The sequence below is a fragment of the Indicator indicator genome, chromosome 17 (genome assembly GCF_027791375.1).
Source record: "Indicator indicator isolate 239-I01 chromosome 17, UM_Iind_1.1, whole genome shotgun sequence".
Taxonomy (NCBI): domain Eukaryota; kingdom Metazoa; phylum Chordata; class Aves; order Piciformes; family Indicatoridae; genus Indicator; species Indicator indicator.
This window is the reverse complement of record NC_072026.1, coordinates 11,767,481-11,785,302: the sequence shown is the minus strand read 5'-3', so window position 1 is coordinate 11,785,302 and position 17,822 is coordinate 11,767,481. Positions and strand designations below refer to the sequence as shown.

Here is a 17,822-nt window from a genome sequence, read left to right as displayed (position 1 = left end):
CTGTGAGATTGCCTCTGTCTCCCATGCCCCTGAGCTTTGAAAATCTCAGAAAAACAGGACTTCTCTAAATATTGAATGTTTGGTGTTTACCATCTTAACCACAGAGGAAGGGGAGAGGGTTTTTTCCAGACTATCTTACACATTTCAAAGTCTGTCTTGCAGACATCTGTGTAGGACAGAACCAGTAGTGTCCAGTCTCTGCTTCCATTTGTGTCCACAGCCACTGCCTTAAACTACTTTTCCTCCTTCTTTCTATCAGTCAGCTAAGTGTTGTTCTTGAACAGGCCCCAGAGAGCATGAACAGCATTTCATTTCAATGGCAGATGAAGTTCAAATGCCAGATAAAGTTCTGCCACTGCTGCAAGAAACTGCACAGCTGCTTCCCAGAATCTTGGCTATTTTCTTCTAGCCATCTCTATCAAGCCTTATAGTCAGCCTCAAGGCACTTGAGAGACTTGGAGAACAGAGCTAGTGAGGGTGGCATAATGTGCAGCTTCTCAAGTATAGGGCTGAGATCAAGTCTTCCTTGAATAAGGGGAAATGATCAGAGGGTTGATAGAGCACTCTGGAGGGCCCACACATCTGTCTTGCTGCTCCAAAAGGAGAAGGGGCAGTGATGGCCAGTGCTGTTGGGATGGACCTACCCATATAGTGACAACACCAAGGAGGCAGGGTGAACCTCCAGTATTCTTGCAAAGAGGAGTGAAGCCATGGTCACTTCTTTCTGTTTGCTGACTACCTTCTTTCTGCCCTCTGAAAAAGAGGTTGCCATTCCCTAAACTGAAAGTCAGCCTGTGTGGACTGTCACAACAACTGAGACCTTCACAACTATTTTGATAGTAGAGGAAAGGTATACAGAGATAGATGGCTTAAAATTTGAGCCACCTCAGCATATTCTAGCTTAGCATTTGTTTTGTAGATTTTGTTTGATACATTCAAGAAAATACCAGGGCTTTTTGTTATCTATAAGAGTGTGCTTAAAATAAGAACCATTCCTCTCACTGCCTGGTAAGTGGATTAGTTTGGCAAATTAAAGCTTTAGTTAGGATGACAGTAGAAGAGACTTTGTCCTCAGTCTCTATCAATGACTCGTCTCTAATGTTTCCTTTGTAGAAATTGAAAGAATCCTATGTGCATGTTTGATATTGTATTTAGTCTCTCAAGATGGCATCCCTGGTCTGATGTTCAATTAGGGATTGCAGTTCTGTAATCCTTATTTAATTAGAACTCCTTGTCTTACTCCCTGGGAGTTGCATTTGTAATTGGCTTCTCACAAGTGAGAATATGCAGAGGCTACCTCAAAGGGAAGTTGTAATTTGCTGGTTTGTGTTAACTTACCTGTAGTTCTTCGAGAATGTTTCCTCTGCATATTCACGTTATGGGTCCTGTCCACCTTCTGTCTGTCCTCGGATTTCTACTGCTCTACAGTTGTGGTGTTTAGGAAGAGTAACTGAAGAATTGAGCACTGTACAACTTTAAAATCTCTGATCAGTTGATGTCATCAGATGGCACTTGTACAGTTCTAGTAGTCACTGATTTTTAAGGAAGTTCCTGTAGGTCATCAGCACTGGAGAACCAAAACCCACTGGTGTGAATATGCAAGGACAGCACTCTCAAAGAGCAAGCCAATGGTAAGTAACTTTTCTTTGCCTTCTGTGATTAACCAATCATTTCAAGTGTTATTTAGTAAATTCTCTTTGCAAATTTGCTACAGTTTCCCTATGCCAAAACTGTACTAATTTCAGAGATGTTGCCTTTCTGGCAAAACCCAAGAAAGTTACTGTATTTGTAAGCGCTCTCTTCAGTTGTAAATTGATGCACTACTTTCAGCATGTGGGTGTGTACACTTATTTAAGCTTGAATATCTATTTCTATCAGACAAAAAGGCACAGTTACAGTACAGTGCTATATATTTTACAGAGTTCCACACTTTTAGCTGTTTTATTGTAGATTAGATTGAACAGTGAGTCACTGACCAAAAGAAGTCTTCTAATGGTATTATCAATGCTAATTCTCCAAACAGATTCTCCAGAGGGAAAATCAAAGGTGTATTGCTTTTCACTTCTAAATTTTTTTCTGACCTTTTGTTTCTTCCAGACATGGAATTCTGTGAGACTCCCCATATTCTGTGCTCTGGCTATCAAACAGACTTACACGGTGTAGCCGAGCACAGCTACCCGCTGGAGGTGGGCTCGGACGTGGACACTGAGACAGAAGGTGGTGCGTCCCCAGATCATACCCTGAGGATGTGGATGCGGGGGATGAAATCGGAACACAGCTCCTGTCTGTCAAGCCGGGCAAACTCAGCATTGTCCCTCACTGACACTGACCATGAAAGGAAGTCTGATGGGGAGAATGGTAATAAAGGAATGCATCTAACATACTGAACAGAAGGAGTAATTTACATAAAACAATCGTCTTCTACTTCTCTTTTATTTTACTTTTTCTTTTTTGGTGTGTTTTTCTTTGCTTGTTTGTTTGTATTTTCTTTCTCTTTCTCCTTTCCTTCTTAGGTCTCCGTACTACATGAAAGGTGAAAGGGTTGTTTTATACTGTATTTATAGTGTAGATGGAAAATAAGACCAAAAAAAATGAAACGTGGCTTTCCCATATTCTCCATTTTTATGCCTTAGGAAATTTAGCATTTGGGTTTAGTGGCCTATGAATTCCATTCTGAAATAAATCTATCATATGTTGTGTAGAATTGATCCTGCACATGTTGGCTTCTGAGAGTAGCTTTAAGACTGTCCAGACAGCGAGGTGACTTCAGTAAAACAACCTGGAATCCTGAATGCTCTGTTTATGTGTAATTTCAGTCTGTACCTGAAGACATGCTTTGATCAATAGGACAGGTTGAGCAGGTCTTTATCATATCTCAGTTTCATATTTCTCTACAAAGGGAGGGTGGGTTTCTGGGTTAGGCTTTGTTGGGGTGGGTTTTCGTGGTTTGTTTGGTGTTTTGTAAAAGCTCATTTTCCTTTGGGATCTTTTTACTTATTTGCTTTTCTTATGATTTAGTGTCTCACAGAAGGGGAGAAAGTGTGTTTAAACAAGTGACATGGAGGGATGTTTCAAAATTGATGAAAATCTGCTCTAAATGTTTCTGTAAAGAATATTATAAGATAAATTTATCATGCTTAAGTTTAGCTCATATTTTTAGTTTCTGTATTTCATACTCGCATGTTATGGCAGGTCTAAGTGTAGTTAAATATGTATTTTTAACTGGGTAAGTGATAAGGGAACCAGTGAAAGTAGCAGATGGATACTTCACTGTTGTCAGTGATACATTTCAGTAGATGTATAGTCATATGATGAAAGAGTTCAGTCATGAATGTCATTTCTATAGTTGTGTTCTGAGTTTGTCAGATACAAAGCTGGTAATTTAATTATTTCATTTGCATGTTTGACAATACCACTGCTAATATACAGCATAGATTCAAAGACATCAAATCATCTGCGTTGAGTTTAAAAGAAAAAAAGAAAAACAACAGAAAAAAGAGCCCAAAGCAAACAAAAATCTAACACCAGAAAGGGGGTTTTAGCACACAGCTCATTTTAAATTAAATACTTCTTTGAGGATTCAGCGTTCTGCACTATCACATCATACTGTGTTGCTAGAATCAGTTAGTTTCCAGGTGCTACTCCATTTGCACAATGATCAGTGGCTGATTGCCTTCCAGCTTCCTGCTTCTGCCACGCTGTGCGGGATCCACCTTACATGAAGTGCTGTGGCACAGTGTTTTTTGTTTGGTGTTGGGGCTGTTGTGTGTTTTCCTAAGATATTTGGGGGTTGATGGTGGCTGAAGGAATTGATTCTGGTCTGCTTAGGACTGATTGGACCTTAGCTACGAAAATGACTTAGAGGAATGCCACCTGAGAAGGGAATGTGCATGTTTGTACTGTTCAGACTGGGAAATACACAGTCATATATGTTTTAAGGTACTGGAAAGTTATGTCTTTCACTCTGGAAGGCAGGGGTGCAGCTGGGTATTCATCATGTTTTGTAGGCATACAAGTTGTACTAAGTAAGTCATCTTGCTACAGATTAAAATTATTTTAGGTGGTAAAGGAAATTCTTTTGTTATTTCATTGTCCCACAAAGCATGAACCATGGGTTAAGTGTTATTAAGATAGGGACATACAGTCATTGTGCTTCACTAGCAAAGAACTGAGTGGTTTTCTTCTGAATGTTTGTCTCAGAGAATGATTTTAATCAATATAAATTCATTTCCTGCATGGTCTGGAGTAGAACAGAGTAGTGCTTTTGCATGCAGCTTTATTGTTTGCTTCTCTGTAAGCTTTATATCAAATTTTTAATCAAAGATTCATGTTTTATGTGCTTGAATACAAATTTTTGCGAAATAGTTGAGAAAGTGAGGGCAAGAGTAAGTTGAAAGAGGGAAAGAGAGCACAAGGTCTTTAGCTGTCTCCAGGCAGGGTTGACAGAGCTGATTTCTGCTTTTTGAGGTGTTGAGTCACTCTAGTAATTACAGCCTTGAAAATTAATGTGGATAATTTTGAAGACAATGATGGTTCAAACTGTGTTCATTTATATTATCTTGTACCTCACAGGTAAGTTCAGTAGTCAAGATTCTTGATCCAGAGAGCACCACGTTTTACATCTGGACTGGCACTCAGTAATAAAGCACTCCTTGAAAACAGTAGTTCATAGGTCTCTACTTATATGAAGTAGTAGATGGCATGTCTCGCTGTTTCTATGCAGTCACTTGTGCCAGGGTCTTTATCAGAGAGCCACAAGTGTTGCATTTATCCTCGTCAGTTCCTGCCATGGAAGCAGGCTTTCTTTGTGCCAGCCAGTAACTTCTGTGCTGTGAAAAAGGGTGAGTGCATAAGATCAGTTGCTGGAAATTCATGAAATACTAGTTTCCGTGATAGTGTCTGACTGCTCTATAAACAGAGAGTTAAAAATTTTGGCTTTCAGGGTTAGCCAAACAATATGTGAACACAGCTATTTGTAACTGGAGAAAAATTAATGAGAAGAATACAGTTGTTGCATTGCTTGAGAAAAGTAATTGCTATTATTGTCCATATTTTGAAAAGGTCTCTTGGTTTTCATTGTTGGGTTGTTGTGGGTTTTTTTTTTTTCTTTCTAAGAGCACAATTCTGCTACAAATGCAGAATAGGCTTTTTTGTGGTGACATGAGGGTAACTGTGTGGACTCTGTTAGACCTGCTTTCAGGGCATTTATTGCTTTACATTGATCTGAAGCAGATATGCTTTTGCATATTTTACTCTGTTTAGATATTCCTAGAATTTTTCATATTCATTAAGAACTCAAACAAGAGGTTCCCTGACACAGGATGTATTCTTCATTATGTATTCTGAGTAGCCCAATTTGAGAATTTATTTGAGGGTTATTTTCCTTCATAGATGCACCAACTCTGTCATAATCACTGTTTAAACATACTCCGATTGTTTTGGCAGCATTGAACAGATTGTGTGAAACACCAACATTCCCATTTAAATTTGTGTTGTCAACGTTAATGGCAACTAATAATAGCCTATTAGTGCACAAACTGCCTTCAGCTTTGCCTGAGGCTAAGCAAAATATATATTAACTGCAAGTAATGAATGACCAATTTCTTGGGGATCATTGCTTATCTCTGGTATAGTAAAAATAGCTCTATTTAAACATGAACAGTGTTACTCTACAATATGTGAGTATAAATTCCAGACAGAAACACTACAGAATAACAATATCAAAAATAGTCACTTTGTTCTGTTGGAGAATACTGCCTTTACCCTCAGTTGGCTGCAGCAATGCTGTCTGTCATCGCAGCTGATCAGAACATGGAGGTCAGTGGTTCAGTCTGTCAGATTATTGTACTGGCAAATTTCTTTATTTCTTTATTTTTCTGGAGTAAAGCTATGGTGCAGAAGAGGATATAACCCTGATCTACAAAAAGACTGGTCTTCAGATCTATATCTAGAATGACATCATGCAACATGGGTCTGCATCTCTCACTAGCTAGTGTGCTAAAAACAAGACTGCAGTCCGTTTTGTATCCATACACTCTGCCTATTAAACTGTTCATGCAGTTGTTGTATTTTGCTTTACAGGATGTCTGTGCAACTGTGAAGCCATGAATTTTACCTCAAGTGCATTCATGACATGCCGTAATCCACTTTTGAGCCGTATTTGACTTGTCTGCACAACCATCAACTCTTTTAGCAGCTACATCTCAGCTGAGAGCTAGTACAGAACTCGAGTAATTTCTGTTGCAACACAACTCTTAATCTGGTTATGTCATTGTATTGTTTTTAAATACTTCAAAGGCTGACGTGTTTGGCTTATTCCTGACACATACTTAGATGGTTTTATGCAATTAGCTACTCTTTCTCTACTTGGTAGTGCAAGCCAATAGCAGTGTACTGGATTCACAGTGACAGGTGAGTGTGCTGCGAAATGCACACTCAGTCTTGGACCCAGATTCATGTTCAGTTCCTTTGGCTGCATTGTTTTATAACAACTAAACATTGGGTATAGTTCACAACAGCTTCCTTGAAATTTGTAGGCAAGAAATTGAGGTCTTAATACAGGCTGAAATACCACTAGACTCATGATGGAATATAACTTCAGCATGCTTGAGGTCTGGCCAGGAGAATTTTTTTTTTTTTTTGTAATAGCAAATTTGTCTTTTTGAATCAAAGCAGGAGAGGGAAAAATTGTGAAAAAAATTTAGTTGTTTCCTTTTTCCCCACAGAAATTATTAAGGAAACTTCTTTCTAAATATCAGTGTACAGGATCAGATTCTATTTGGAACGATAATTTTAATAATAGCAAAAATTTTAAACAGCAGACAGCAAAGATTAAAAATAATATTAGCCATCTATTAGTAAGTAGGTGTATCAGAGAAATGAGTAGGTTACAGATCCAAGCTGAGTTGAATGACATAGAAACATGCAAGATTAATCTTGTACAGTTCACCTAAGGGTTTTGTTTATAGTCAAGGAGCACAGTCCGTTTAACAGAGCTTTTCCCTCTCTCTTAATCTCTGGGGTTTTTCACTTTTATTGCTGGCCAGGTGGGGGACTTCTGGGCAAGTCACCTCAGCTCTTTGTACTTCAGAGTCAGCATCTTAACAGTATCTGTTAAAGAGATAGAGATGCTTAATTAATAAAAGAAATGCTGTAATTGCTGGTGCTGTATGAGAAATGCAGCTTTGTGAATGCTGTAGTTACTCAAACATGGGGAGAATTTAGCTAAGGACAAGGTTCTGATTTAATTTATGGTGTGTGTTAAGAGACCTACTGTGAATTCACACCTGTTCAAATTAGGCTTGAATTTGGCTCTTCTTACAAGTCCTGTGCTTAATGCAACCAAGAGCCATGGGATTAATGTTGCTGTTAGTTACTGTTATTTTGTAAACATGCCAGGCTTTAAGCTGATCTCTGGCTTTCTCATTTCTCCAGGAAATTATTACCAACAGCTACATTACAATAACAATGCATGCTCTGAGAACAAGTGTGCATGTGACTGACTCTGTGCAGGATTTTGTTTGTAATAACGATGGCTGCATCTGAAGTATTTCCATTAGCTCCTGTCCCTCTGTGTGTACAATGGCACAATTAGAAAATCGAGTTGCTAAGTTGCAAGTAGAGCAGGTAGGTCAAGTAAGTGTGAGTAGCCTTCAAAATATAAAGGTAAACATCAGTCTTTATCTCATTCCATCTGTACCAATTCATATTTTCCTCTTCATTCCTAGCATGCTTTACTCTGCCTTTCTTACTGGTAAGGGACTGTGTTCACGTTGTACACTCCTGTCTGTTGGATAGTTTTAGTCACCTACTAGATAATGGCAACCTCATGGTTTACACAAAATGCAAAGCATCCATGGTGAAAATTCTTCAACTTCTGGACTTTATTATAGCTTGTCAGATATTTGATGCATGATACTCTCAGATATTTGACAGAAAGGACCACTAATCTTCCCTTAATAAAAGATTTCTTTTGTTTTGATTGTGTTGAGGTTTTTTTTCTCTTTCAGTGGTTAGATGATATTTATGTTGGTTGCTTCTGATGTTGTTTCAAAGAAAGCTCCTTGGTGCCAAAAGTGAATGAATCTCTTCAGTGACATAGCACTGTGTTTTGGGGAGCATTGGAGTATAGACTGGCATTGTAACTGCTCTGCTGGAGTTGTTAAGAGTATAAGATGCTTTTGTTGACCTCAGAGTGGTTCCTTTGGAAGTGTTAGTGTCTCAGAGGAAGCATGTAAGTCACCTGAATTGCTTTGGATATGTGTGAGATGCTTCTAATAAGCACCGTAACATCACCTCAGTTGTAATATCAAGGACAGGGAACTGCTTGAGAGGGTACAGCAAAGGGCTATGAAGGTGATTAGGGGATTAGAACATCTCTGAAGAAAGGCTGAGGGACTTGGGGCTTTTTAGCCTAGAGAGGAGAAAACTGAGCAGGAATCTTATCAGTGCTTATAAATACTTAAAGAATGGGTGTCAGGAGGATGGGGCCAGAGTTTTTCTCAGTGGTAAACAGTGGCAGGACAAGAGAGATAACAGGCAGAGATTTGAATACAGGAAGTTCCATCTAAATGTGAGGAGGAACTTGCAGAACACTGGAACAGGCTGCCCAGAGAGGTGGTGGAGTCTCCGTCTCTGGAATCGTTAAAACCCCACCTGGATGCTGTCCTGTGCAGTCTGATTTGGAGTTATACTAGATGATCACCAGACATCTCTTCCAGTTTCTGCCATGCTGGGATTCTGTGAAGTCTTGCATTTGTGCCCTAGTATTTAAGCCATTTATGAAATTGCTCATATATGGAAATGCAGCTCATGATGAGTTGTTTCTCAGTATTGTAGGGAAAATTCTGCCTTTTAAAATTACTGTCTTCATTACTTTTTCAGACTGACAGGGGCATTGCATCTGCATATCTGCTATTTTAATCTTTACAGTTCTCACATGGTGTATTAAAATCAGTACACAATGTTAAAACATTCTCTGTCTTCTGTTTATCTTTTAAGCACAATGAATACTGATTTAAAGACAAGTATCAAACTGTTTCATATTTTACATTACAGTATATGAATCAGCAATTAGAACATAGCAGAAATATTATTTATATTCCATAATCCAAATGACCTTTGCCCACAGCATAGTAAAAAAGTATCTGTGCATTGGCACAAGGTTGTGTAATATTTTTAGCCCTGTAGTTTTGTTTTCTTTCATGGGTAGCTAAAGGAGGGGAGAGAAGGAATCAAGCTTGAGGAGAGCAGTCAGGTCTAATTTTTATCCTAGGAAAGAGTAACTTGGCATTAGACCTCAAAAAAATCACTTGCCTTTCCTCCCCTGTGTTATGCAGAGAGAAAAGTGGATGAGGTTTAAGGAGCCTGTAGCAATTTAAATTATTGTTCCTTCTTTCTTTTAAATCCTTTTGACTTCCTCAGGTGGAAATGAGCATGAAGGAAAAGTTATTTCCACAAATACTTCACAGTGCAGAAGGATGTTGCAGAGCTGCTGCAATTCTTGGGAACTCAATTTATCTTAGCTGCTATGGTGGGGAAAGATGTGATGGGATAGGCAGTGAAGTGCCTGCCTTCCATCAGAGTGCTGTGGTGCAGAAGTGTGGGGATTATCTTTCATTTCAGCAATCTTTGTGAGACCAGGAGGACATTGAACAAAATACTTTTTCCGTTGTTAAATATTTACCATGATTTCTACGTGAGGACATCTCTGGACTAGTGCACTGCTGAGGACAGTTCTATTCTAAACAATCAACATGTCTGCCCTGATGTTTTATTTATGTTGTTCTGTTATTGAGTTTATAATATGTTTTATTTCTCATCTCTCTTGGTTAAAATTTAAAATGTATTAGAAGATCAGAAATCTGCTTTACAGACACAACCTACAGTCATATTTTATATGTATATCCTTTAGAATAAGTTATTTATTTTAGTTTAATGCTGGTTTAGTTTAATACTTATTTTGAAATGTAAGAAATTCTCACTTATGTCTTAAAGTGTAAATGTTCCTGACAGTTGGAACCTGGTTTTCATCAAAGTTTGGGATGTACTGCCGAAAGCCACCAGTAGAATGTGCTTTCTTGGTGTGAAATTAGCCTGACAGGAAAACTCATGAACCCTGATCATAGTTAAGGCTACTTGATAAATAAGACCAAATTCCTCCAATTTTATTCCTTGTGCCATGACCCTCTATGACTTTAAATGCAAAGATACCTGGAGCTTTTTTTTGTTTTTCCCCCTAGGAAGATGCTTTTTTAACTATTCCAATCTGTAACACTCTAAGATAAAAAGAAGGGATCTAGCAAATGAATACAGGATTGGTAGAAAAATGGAAAATACTGACAAATTATCCTTTTAGGGTCTGGCAAGGTTTAATCTAAATATCATTTCTTCTTGACAGTATGAGATTTTCCAAGAATTTATTGTCATCCTATCATGGATGACAAAAGATTACTCATTCTTCCTCTTCAGTCTTTCTTTCTTTTTAATAATTTCATTCATCCTGCATTAAATTGCATAAGAAAGTCTTATCTTCCATTTTAAAATTTGTTAGTATTTAATTTCCTCTTGTACTGAGGAGTAAGGTGAAGATCAGCATAAATCTGTATTATTCAGAGTTACAAATATTAGCATATTCTTATCCTAAAAATGGAAAGTATTGGAAGTAGCGAATAGATGGTCAGACCATCGAGAAGAAACATAGAACATGGAGAAAGTGACTGCTTTCCATGGCTGCAACTGCAGTTTTCCAAAAGTGAAAGCTCAACCAAGCATACTAGACCATTTCTTACTTCTGCAATAGAAAATAGGGTAAGAATGGGAAGTTGTATATGAAATGACAGTTTGCACAGAATAATGCAGATTTGAGTGCTTCCTGTTTCAGCTTAGTTTCATCTTATGAAACAACAGACACTATTTTAGATATTAATTTTGTTTTCTTTAATCATACTTAGCTCTACACCCTGACTTTATATTTTGAAAAATGAGCAGAAGAATTGTGTCTAATTAGGTCTTCTAGAATATGGGTCTAGGAGCACTGAATAATTCCTGCAGGCTGCTTCCTCTCCCTAACAGATGTTTTGGAGTAATATTTTAATTTAGATTCCCATATTCTGATGACTAATTATATTGCCAATGTTGTTTCTTTATTTTAAGTTTGCACTCCAGATGATTTGCAATGTAGATTTTATACAGTGCCTCCAACACTGACTTTCAGTTGAGCAGCATCTGATTGCAAGGTGTTCATCATGAGATCTACTGGCAGCACAGAGGGGCAACCCTTTGGACAACAAACCAAATGTAAAGTAACTATGTTCTGTTGCCTTTGCATCCCACATCTCCTTTGCCTCCATTTAGCATAAAAATACTTAAGGGTTATTTGCCTATTTCAAAATCCCTCAGCCCTTCTTCTCTCCTGACTCAGGAATTGGAACACAGTTTTCAAGTGCTTCTCCATTGCTCAGATAAAAGAAGACCTTCTCTCTTGTTTTGTGCAAGCGTGTGGGCTAGCAAGTTCTGGTGAGCATTTGTGAAGGTGGACACAGTGGCTGCAGTCTCCAAATATAGTACACCCCAAATGTTTTTCTTCCAGAGCCATCTGTAATTACTCACCATTCATAACTGCAATTCTTCCTCTCTAACAAGGGGCACTGCCCAAATGCTTTTTTGTGGTGTGCTCAATGTGTCTACAACTATCTTTTATGTCTGTGCCCATGGGGGAAAATATAATTGAGTCATTCCTCCTCGAGCCTTGCGTGGCTGTCCTCAGTCAGTACAGTGTTCATCTTGATGTTCCTATCGATGGCTGCATTGATTATTTTTATTCCAGCCTGTGATTCTGTCTCCACTCTAGCTTTTTAATTTTTATAGTTCACTTCCTTTTGAACAGCAGATTCAGCTGTGTTTGGTTGTGTGCATATTTTGTTACAAATACAATCTCCTGAATACAGATTTTTTTCCACAGCAGCTAATGACCTACTATACTTGAAAGCTCCTTTTTCTTTTTATAACCTATCTTCTTTCCAATACATTTTCTGGTTACTCCACTACAATTCGATTTTTATTGGATCATTTTAGAGCATGATAATTCATTTTTGATCCCTAGTACCTCTTGTCACTCCTGAAGTGGTCCACATTATTTCAGTCACTCATTGCTGTTTGCATCTTTTATCTGAAGACAGTCTTCTGCATTTTGTCTCAAAATATCTTTCTGCATTGAATCACCATTTTAGTCTTGTGATACTCAATTTCCTTTTAATACAAAATCAAATACAAAGCATTTTCTGTAGTTCACCAGCCAATTATAGTGGAATTTTTTAACTTTCTTGTAAGTATCTTGTGAATTGGTTTGTGGCTAATAATAGCAAACCCCCTAAATCATAAAGATCTGCAAAATAAACAGGGAACAAAAAATTAGAAAGGTTGCTTTATACTGAATGCATTTTAAACTATACTACAGCTGTACATACAATAAAATAAACATGTTTATATGCAATTACTTCAGCATTTAAACAATGCTTATTAATGTTAAATGAAAAGCCATAATAAGTAACCAGTCTAAATCAATTGGGGTTTTGCATAAATCTTTGCAGAATTATTTGTTTATTTTTTTGCTTCTGTAATAGACTAGAAGGAATTATTATCTACCTTCTGCTTGGGGAAGAAAACTGGGCAGGGAGATAAAAAAACCTATATCTCTTACATTGGAGAAAGCTATGTCAAAGCCTGCAGTTCCAGTTAGGTTTCTTTCTCAGGGTCAGTAAGAACTCTAAACATACTGAATCATGGTGAAATTTATGACAAGAAGCCTCTGTTTAGAGAAATCACAGTGAGTTGCCATTTTCAAATAGTTTCAATTGTTTTCTTCCAAAGTTTTAGGTTTGTGCTGTCATGAAACAAAATATAATTCCTGGCTGTGAACTCCTGTAATTTGATGTGGGCTCTAGACAGCTGGCAGAGCTCAGCTTTGTAGGTTCCCACTGGGGAAATTTGTCTTAGGAGTTAGAATGTGGAAAAGGAAATAACCTGCAACCAGCCTGGAAGTAGCAAGGATAGTCCATGAGATGGAGAGGTTTGGCTGTTAGCTTTGCCAGCTCAGATTGTGTTTTGATGATAATCTTGCACAGCAGTTCTGTATGTCACAAAAAAACCACAGTCTCCTGCACTGCAATCCCTGTCATTTCTGCCCTTTCTGTATATAATGATGTAATTTGCAGGGTTTCATGCCCATGGGGGAAAAAAACAGTGATCTAGGACTCTTTGAAGTGTAGTTTTCTAGTGCAGGTATACCACACAGCTGCCAAAAATACATGGCAGGAGCTTCCCATCCTGCTGCTTTCCCTCTTTCCTGCTGTAATGTTCTCTGGTTGCCTGTCTCTCCCTAAGTATCCTGATGTCCTCTGAGGACATCACATTTCTGTGATGATGTTCATAAAAGCTTTGATGATATTCTGCAGCTTGAATCTTCAGTAAGTATCAGTGTGCTGATGAAGCTGAAAAATTAAGCTAACTCCAGTGAAGAAGTGGAAGCATGAGATGGTAAATTAGTTTTAAAGCATCTGTATAATTTTCCAAAGCAATCATTCCTAGAGAACTAGAGGGCCTGCTAATATTCCTGTGATGCAGAGAGAGATCTTTTGAAGTATATGTCAACCTCCTTGTGCATAGTCTTCTAGGATGCAAGTTCAGGGTTAGCTGAGTTGCTTATTCTGCTATGTGGCAAATACACACCTGCTCTGTTTCAGTATACCTGTTGTAGCAGCTTAAACAGTTTGAGCCCTGCCAGCATTTAAATGCCTCATAAATATGAATGGTTGTACTGAAATCAGTCACTGCTCAGATTAAAAAAGGCAAACAGGTGAAAAGAGTGGAATTTTTCTCAGTTGGTAAAGTTGCTGTGTTTTTTTAGTTTGACTTGCACAACTGATATGTCAAAATTTCAACCAATTTGAGAAGTGTTTCAAAATTCTTCAGAGTAGAGAATTCTTCCTCTTATTTTCCTATGTTGATCCTTGTGCAAATACAAGAAAATCAAAAATCAAAAAGCAGCTGACTGGGCACTCGAGTGTTTGCTCCTGTTCACAGGAATAATAATTGTATTTGGAGGAGTTCCACTGGTTTGCATCAAGCAGTTTGCATTGGTGATTTCAGATTTGGTTTCTTCCAATGAGCCACCAGAACAGGAAGATGACAAGTAGGGACAATGGCCTAGAAATTCTCCACTACAAGTAGGTCCTTCTTACAGGTTTACAGTGTTTGGCTGATAAAATCACTTCTAAAAAGCAATTTTCTCCATGTTTGTTTTAGAGGTAGTGATCTGAAAACAGGTGGCAAATATTTTAATGTATTTGTTTTTCCGATTGCTTATTTTGTTTCCTCAACAGCAGAACAATGATCAACCTTCTACTGACCTAACCTGAAGGGTTTTAAACACCTGCCAAATTTAATGGCAATTTCTAACTCCGCATTTTTGAATTAATTTCTTGACTTTTCTCTTGAATGTTGTTTGTTTATACTAATGTGAGGACACCCAGGGGATTATAGACATGCTTCTGGGTCACCTCAGTTGTGTGACAAGCTGATAAGCATGACTGAAATTGGTGGTCATCCTAGAAGAAAATAAAGCAATAGAAAGACTTCATTGAAGTCATTCATTGAACTGTTGTTTCAGGGGCTGGAACATGACAAATTTTAGTGATGAGAAAAGCATAATTACTCCCATTCTGCTGGGTAGATTTTAGAACATTTGGAAATACTCTGGTTGTCCTCATAACCCTGGATTGCTGCTGCTTTTGATGTTCCCTGGTATTATTTTTAAATGCCTACGTATGTTTAGTATACACAATGAAGTTTATCAGTTAATAGAACAATAGAAAAAATGCAAGAATTAAGCTTAACTAGAATAAGATACTGTCATAGAGACAGGTTACAAGTGAAAGTTTTAGTTAACTATGTTAACCTTATCATTTGCCAGTACCCTAATCTCCTAAGCAGTGCTTCCAGGCAGTGATTTTTATTCTTTTTATTATTTGTATTACAAGAATGCTAATAGATTCTCATCCAAATCAAGCCTTATTTTACTTCACATTACACAGATATGGTTGAAAGAGGAGCCAGTCCTCTGAAGAGCCCTAATGGTATATGTATATTGATTATTTTATCTCTTATCTTCCACAGGTTCATTCTGAACCTCATATAATATGTGTGAGCTTTTCAACACAGAATTTGGTTATTAACTGTGAAAAACTTCATTATTATCCTTATCTGTTATTAAGATGGTATCAGTCAGAATTTGCAGAAATGTTTAGTTTCTGCATAAGAAAAAGCTTTTATTATATCAAGGATAATTAGATTTATATTTTAATTTATAGAAGTCTTGTTTCTCACACAGTATTTTGTAGCATGAAAGCAGATAGTGAAAAGGGGAGTAGACCAACAAAAGTGGTGCTTGCTCCCTTTATTGCTCTTGTCTGTTTGGAAGTAACTAATTACTAAATATGGTATTTTTTAATTATAGGTAATACAGATTTGTATTATAATATTAAAATATAGTTGGTTGCCTCTTTAATATTTGAGATGGGGGGTAGAGGGGCATAGCATGCCATGATATCCATGTTAGGGGCATGAAGATCTTTGTGAGAAATGGTAGTGAAAGGTGTCAGAAGTGTGCTTCTCATCTGATATTTAAGCTGCAGACATTAAAAACATCACTGCTGACACAGAAGTCGATACAGAACACTTCAAAGATCCACAAGGATACACAGGAAACTAAATATGATTCAGTGCAGAGGACAGTAACCAAATATAAAATATTTAATAGGAACTACTTTGGAAAGCAGTAATGCTGAAAGGGACCTTAAGGGCCAGTAAATGAGATAAATGGAGCCAACAAGTCAAAAGCTGCTTTGGGTTGCCTGTTTGCATGTGTCTTGTCAAGGATCTCTGAAATATAGCAGATGTCACTTAAACTTCTCTGATGAGTCAGTTCTGGGCATTTCAACACCAGGGATGCAGAAAACTGAAGAGCCTCTCAGAGGAGTGCAAAATGTGATTATGTCTTTGGGACTTGTTATTCAAGGAGAGGGGTGTTTAAAAAGTCAGAATCTGCAGAGAATGCCTGAGTTGTCACTCAGATAACTCAAACAAGTATAGGGCACGGGGAGGGAAGAACTTTGAAGGTCTGTAGCATCACATTTTACCTAAGAATGCCATGCAGAATATACAGCAGAATATATCTGCTAGCAGAATATATCTTCTAGCATAGACCCAGCAATGTTGGTTCGGTAGCTGTAATTGGCAGTCTGAGAAATTTAAGTATGAAATCAAAGACAGTTTTGAAACAGTCATTCAACATGGGAATAATTTACTGAGGGACACTAAGTCTTAGTACTTGGAGCCCTGGGTCTGAATGTTGTTCAGAACATGCATGAGCTGAGCCTTGCATTATGAGGGTTAATGTGAGGGTCACTGGTTGAAACTGTAGTTCTGATTGTGAAGGTGATCAGACTGGATGGGTGCATTGGCTCTTTTCTTCATAATCTGTAAAGCTACTATGTTTTTACTGACTATTAAATTTTCAAACATATCTGGTTTAGAGTAGTATGAAGCAATAAATGAAGTGGTAGAGGCTTTGTGGCTGCAGTTGTTTAAAACCAGCCAATACAATTGAGTATATACTACAGAGGACATGACAGGCTTGTGATTCATTGATTTCAGTTCTTCAGCAGTTTACAGTCAAAGGAAATAAACTAATAGATCTTTCCATCTCTGACTTGTGTGATACTGTCCAGAGTTCTAGCAGCTGCCCTAAGCACTTGGCACCTGGCCCAGGCTCAAAAATTAACACTAAGAAATTAATTTTCTATAAGTTAATAAGGACAAAGGCCATTCAATCTGTTGTTTATACAGAAAGCTTATTGAATCTGAAGACTATACATCTGGGAATGAGCTGGTAGAATCCGTTTGTAAAATAATAATGCCAGCACATCAGAGAAGTACTTGTGCAGTAATCAGTCATTAAATAAAGGGGAGTTCAGGTAGAACACAGGTCAAGGTATTTATCTATGGTAACCCAAATAGGCAAATGTTTATTAAAGGTTTAAGGAAAGAATTTAAAGAAAAATACAACTAATCAGAGTGTGCCAAGAGTAAATCAGAACTTTTCCTTCATTATCCTACTGCATCACTGCCCACCCCTGATGAGGTGTTAATCACTGCTTCCTTTTCTCCTGTGTAGTTTGTACTTCAGATTCCAGGCATGGCAGGCTCCGTTTCTTAAAAACGTTTTCCACCTATTCCATCACCCTGGCTTTTCTGCCTTCCTTGGAGTTGTAGTCTTCTGATGGGTCCAGCCAGATTTAATTGTTTGGTTCCCAGATCCCAGATTAAGGTTGGACACTGCCAATTAAGCCACTTTGTATTTGTAGTGACTGATCTTCAAAGTCTCTGTCAGTGCAATGTGTCTCACCGTTGATTGCTTTTCATCTCATCTGTAAGAAACAGGCTTTGCCAAATAAAAGCTTTGGAAAATTTTGAATTGGGGATTTTGTAAATCTGTTGAGCATAAGTCTTGCCAAACGCTTGATACAGGTAATAAAAATCTTCTATTATCATTTATCTTTGCTTCAGAATTTTAACATTCACTACACATAAAGAAAAGCATTAAATTCTTTCCTATTTAAATATTCTAGCTTAAAGCTAAAGTCCAAGTAAGTAGCTTTGTAGTTTTGTTACTGAAATGCTATTCTCTCGTTTGACATATTGACTCCAAAAGTCTGCCATGTTTTCACTAGACTTTTATTTTAGGTTAGTTACCTTGTGCCAAG

General features: G+C 37.7%; 1 protein-coding gene across 2 annotated transcripts in view; it reads left to right on the top strand.

The window, feature by feature from the left end:
- Positions 1-17,822, top strand: part of TENM1 (teneurin transmembrane protein 1) — a 241,021-nt gene that overhangs the window by 25,893 nt on the left and 197,306 nt on the right. For both annotated transcript variants that reach the window (XM_054388650.1, XM_054388649.1), the window contains exon 2: positions 2,098-2,358. In XM_054388650.1, the coding sequence (XP_054244625.1) occupies positions 2,098-2,358 (261 nt within the window). The remainder of the gene's footprint in view (positions 1-2,097; positions 2,359-17,822) is intronic.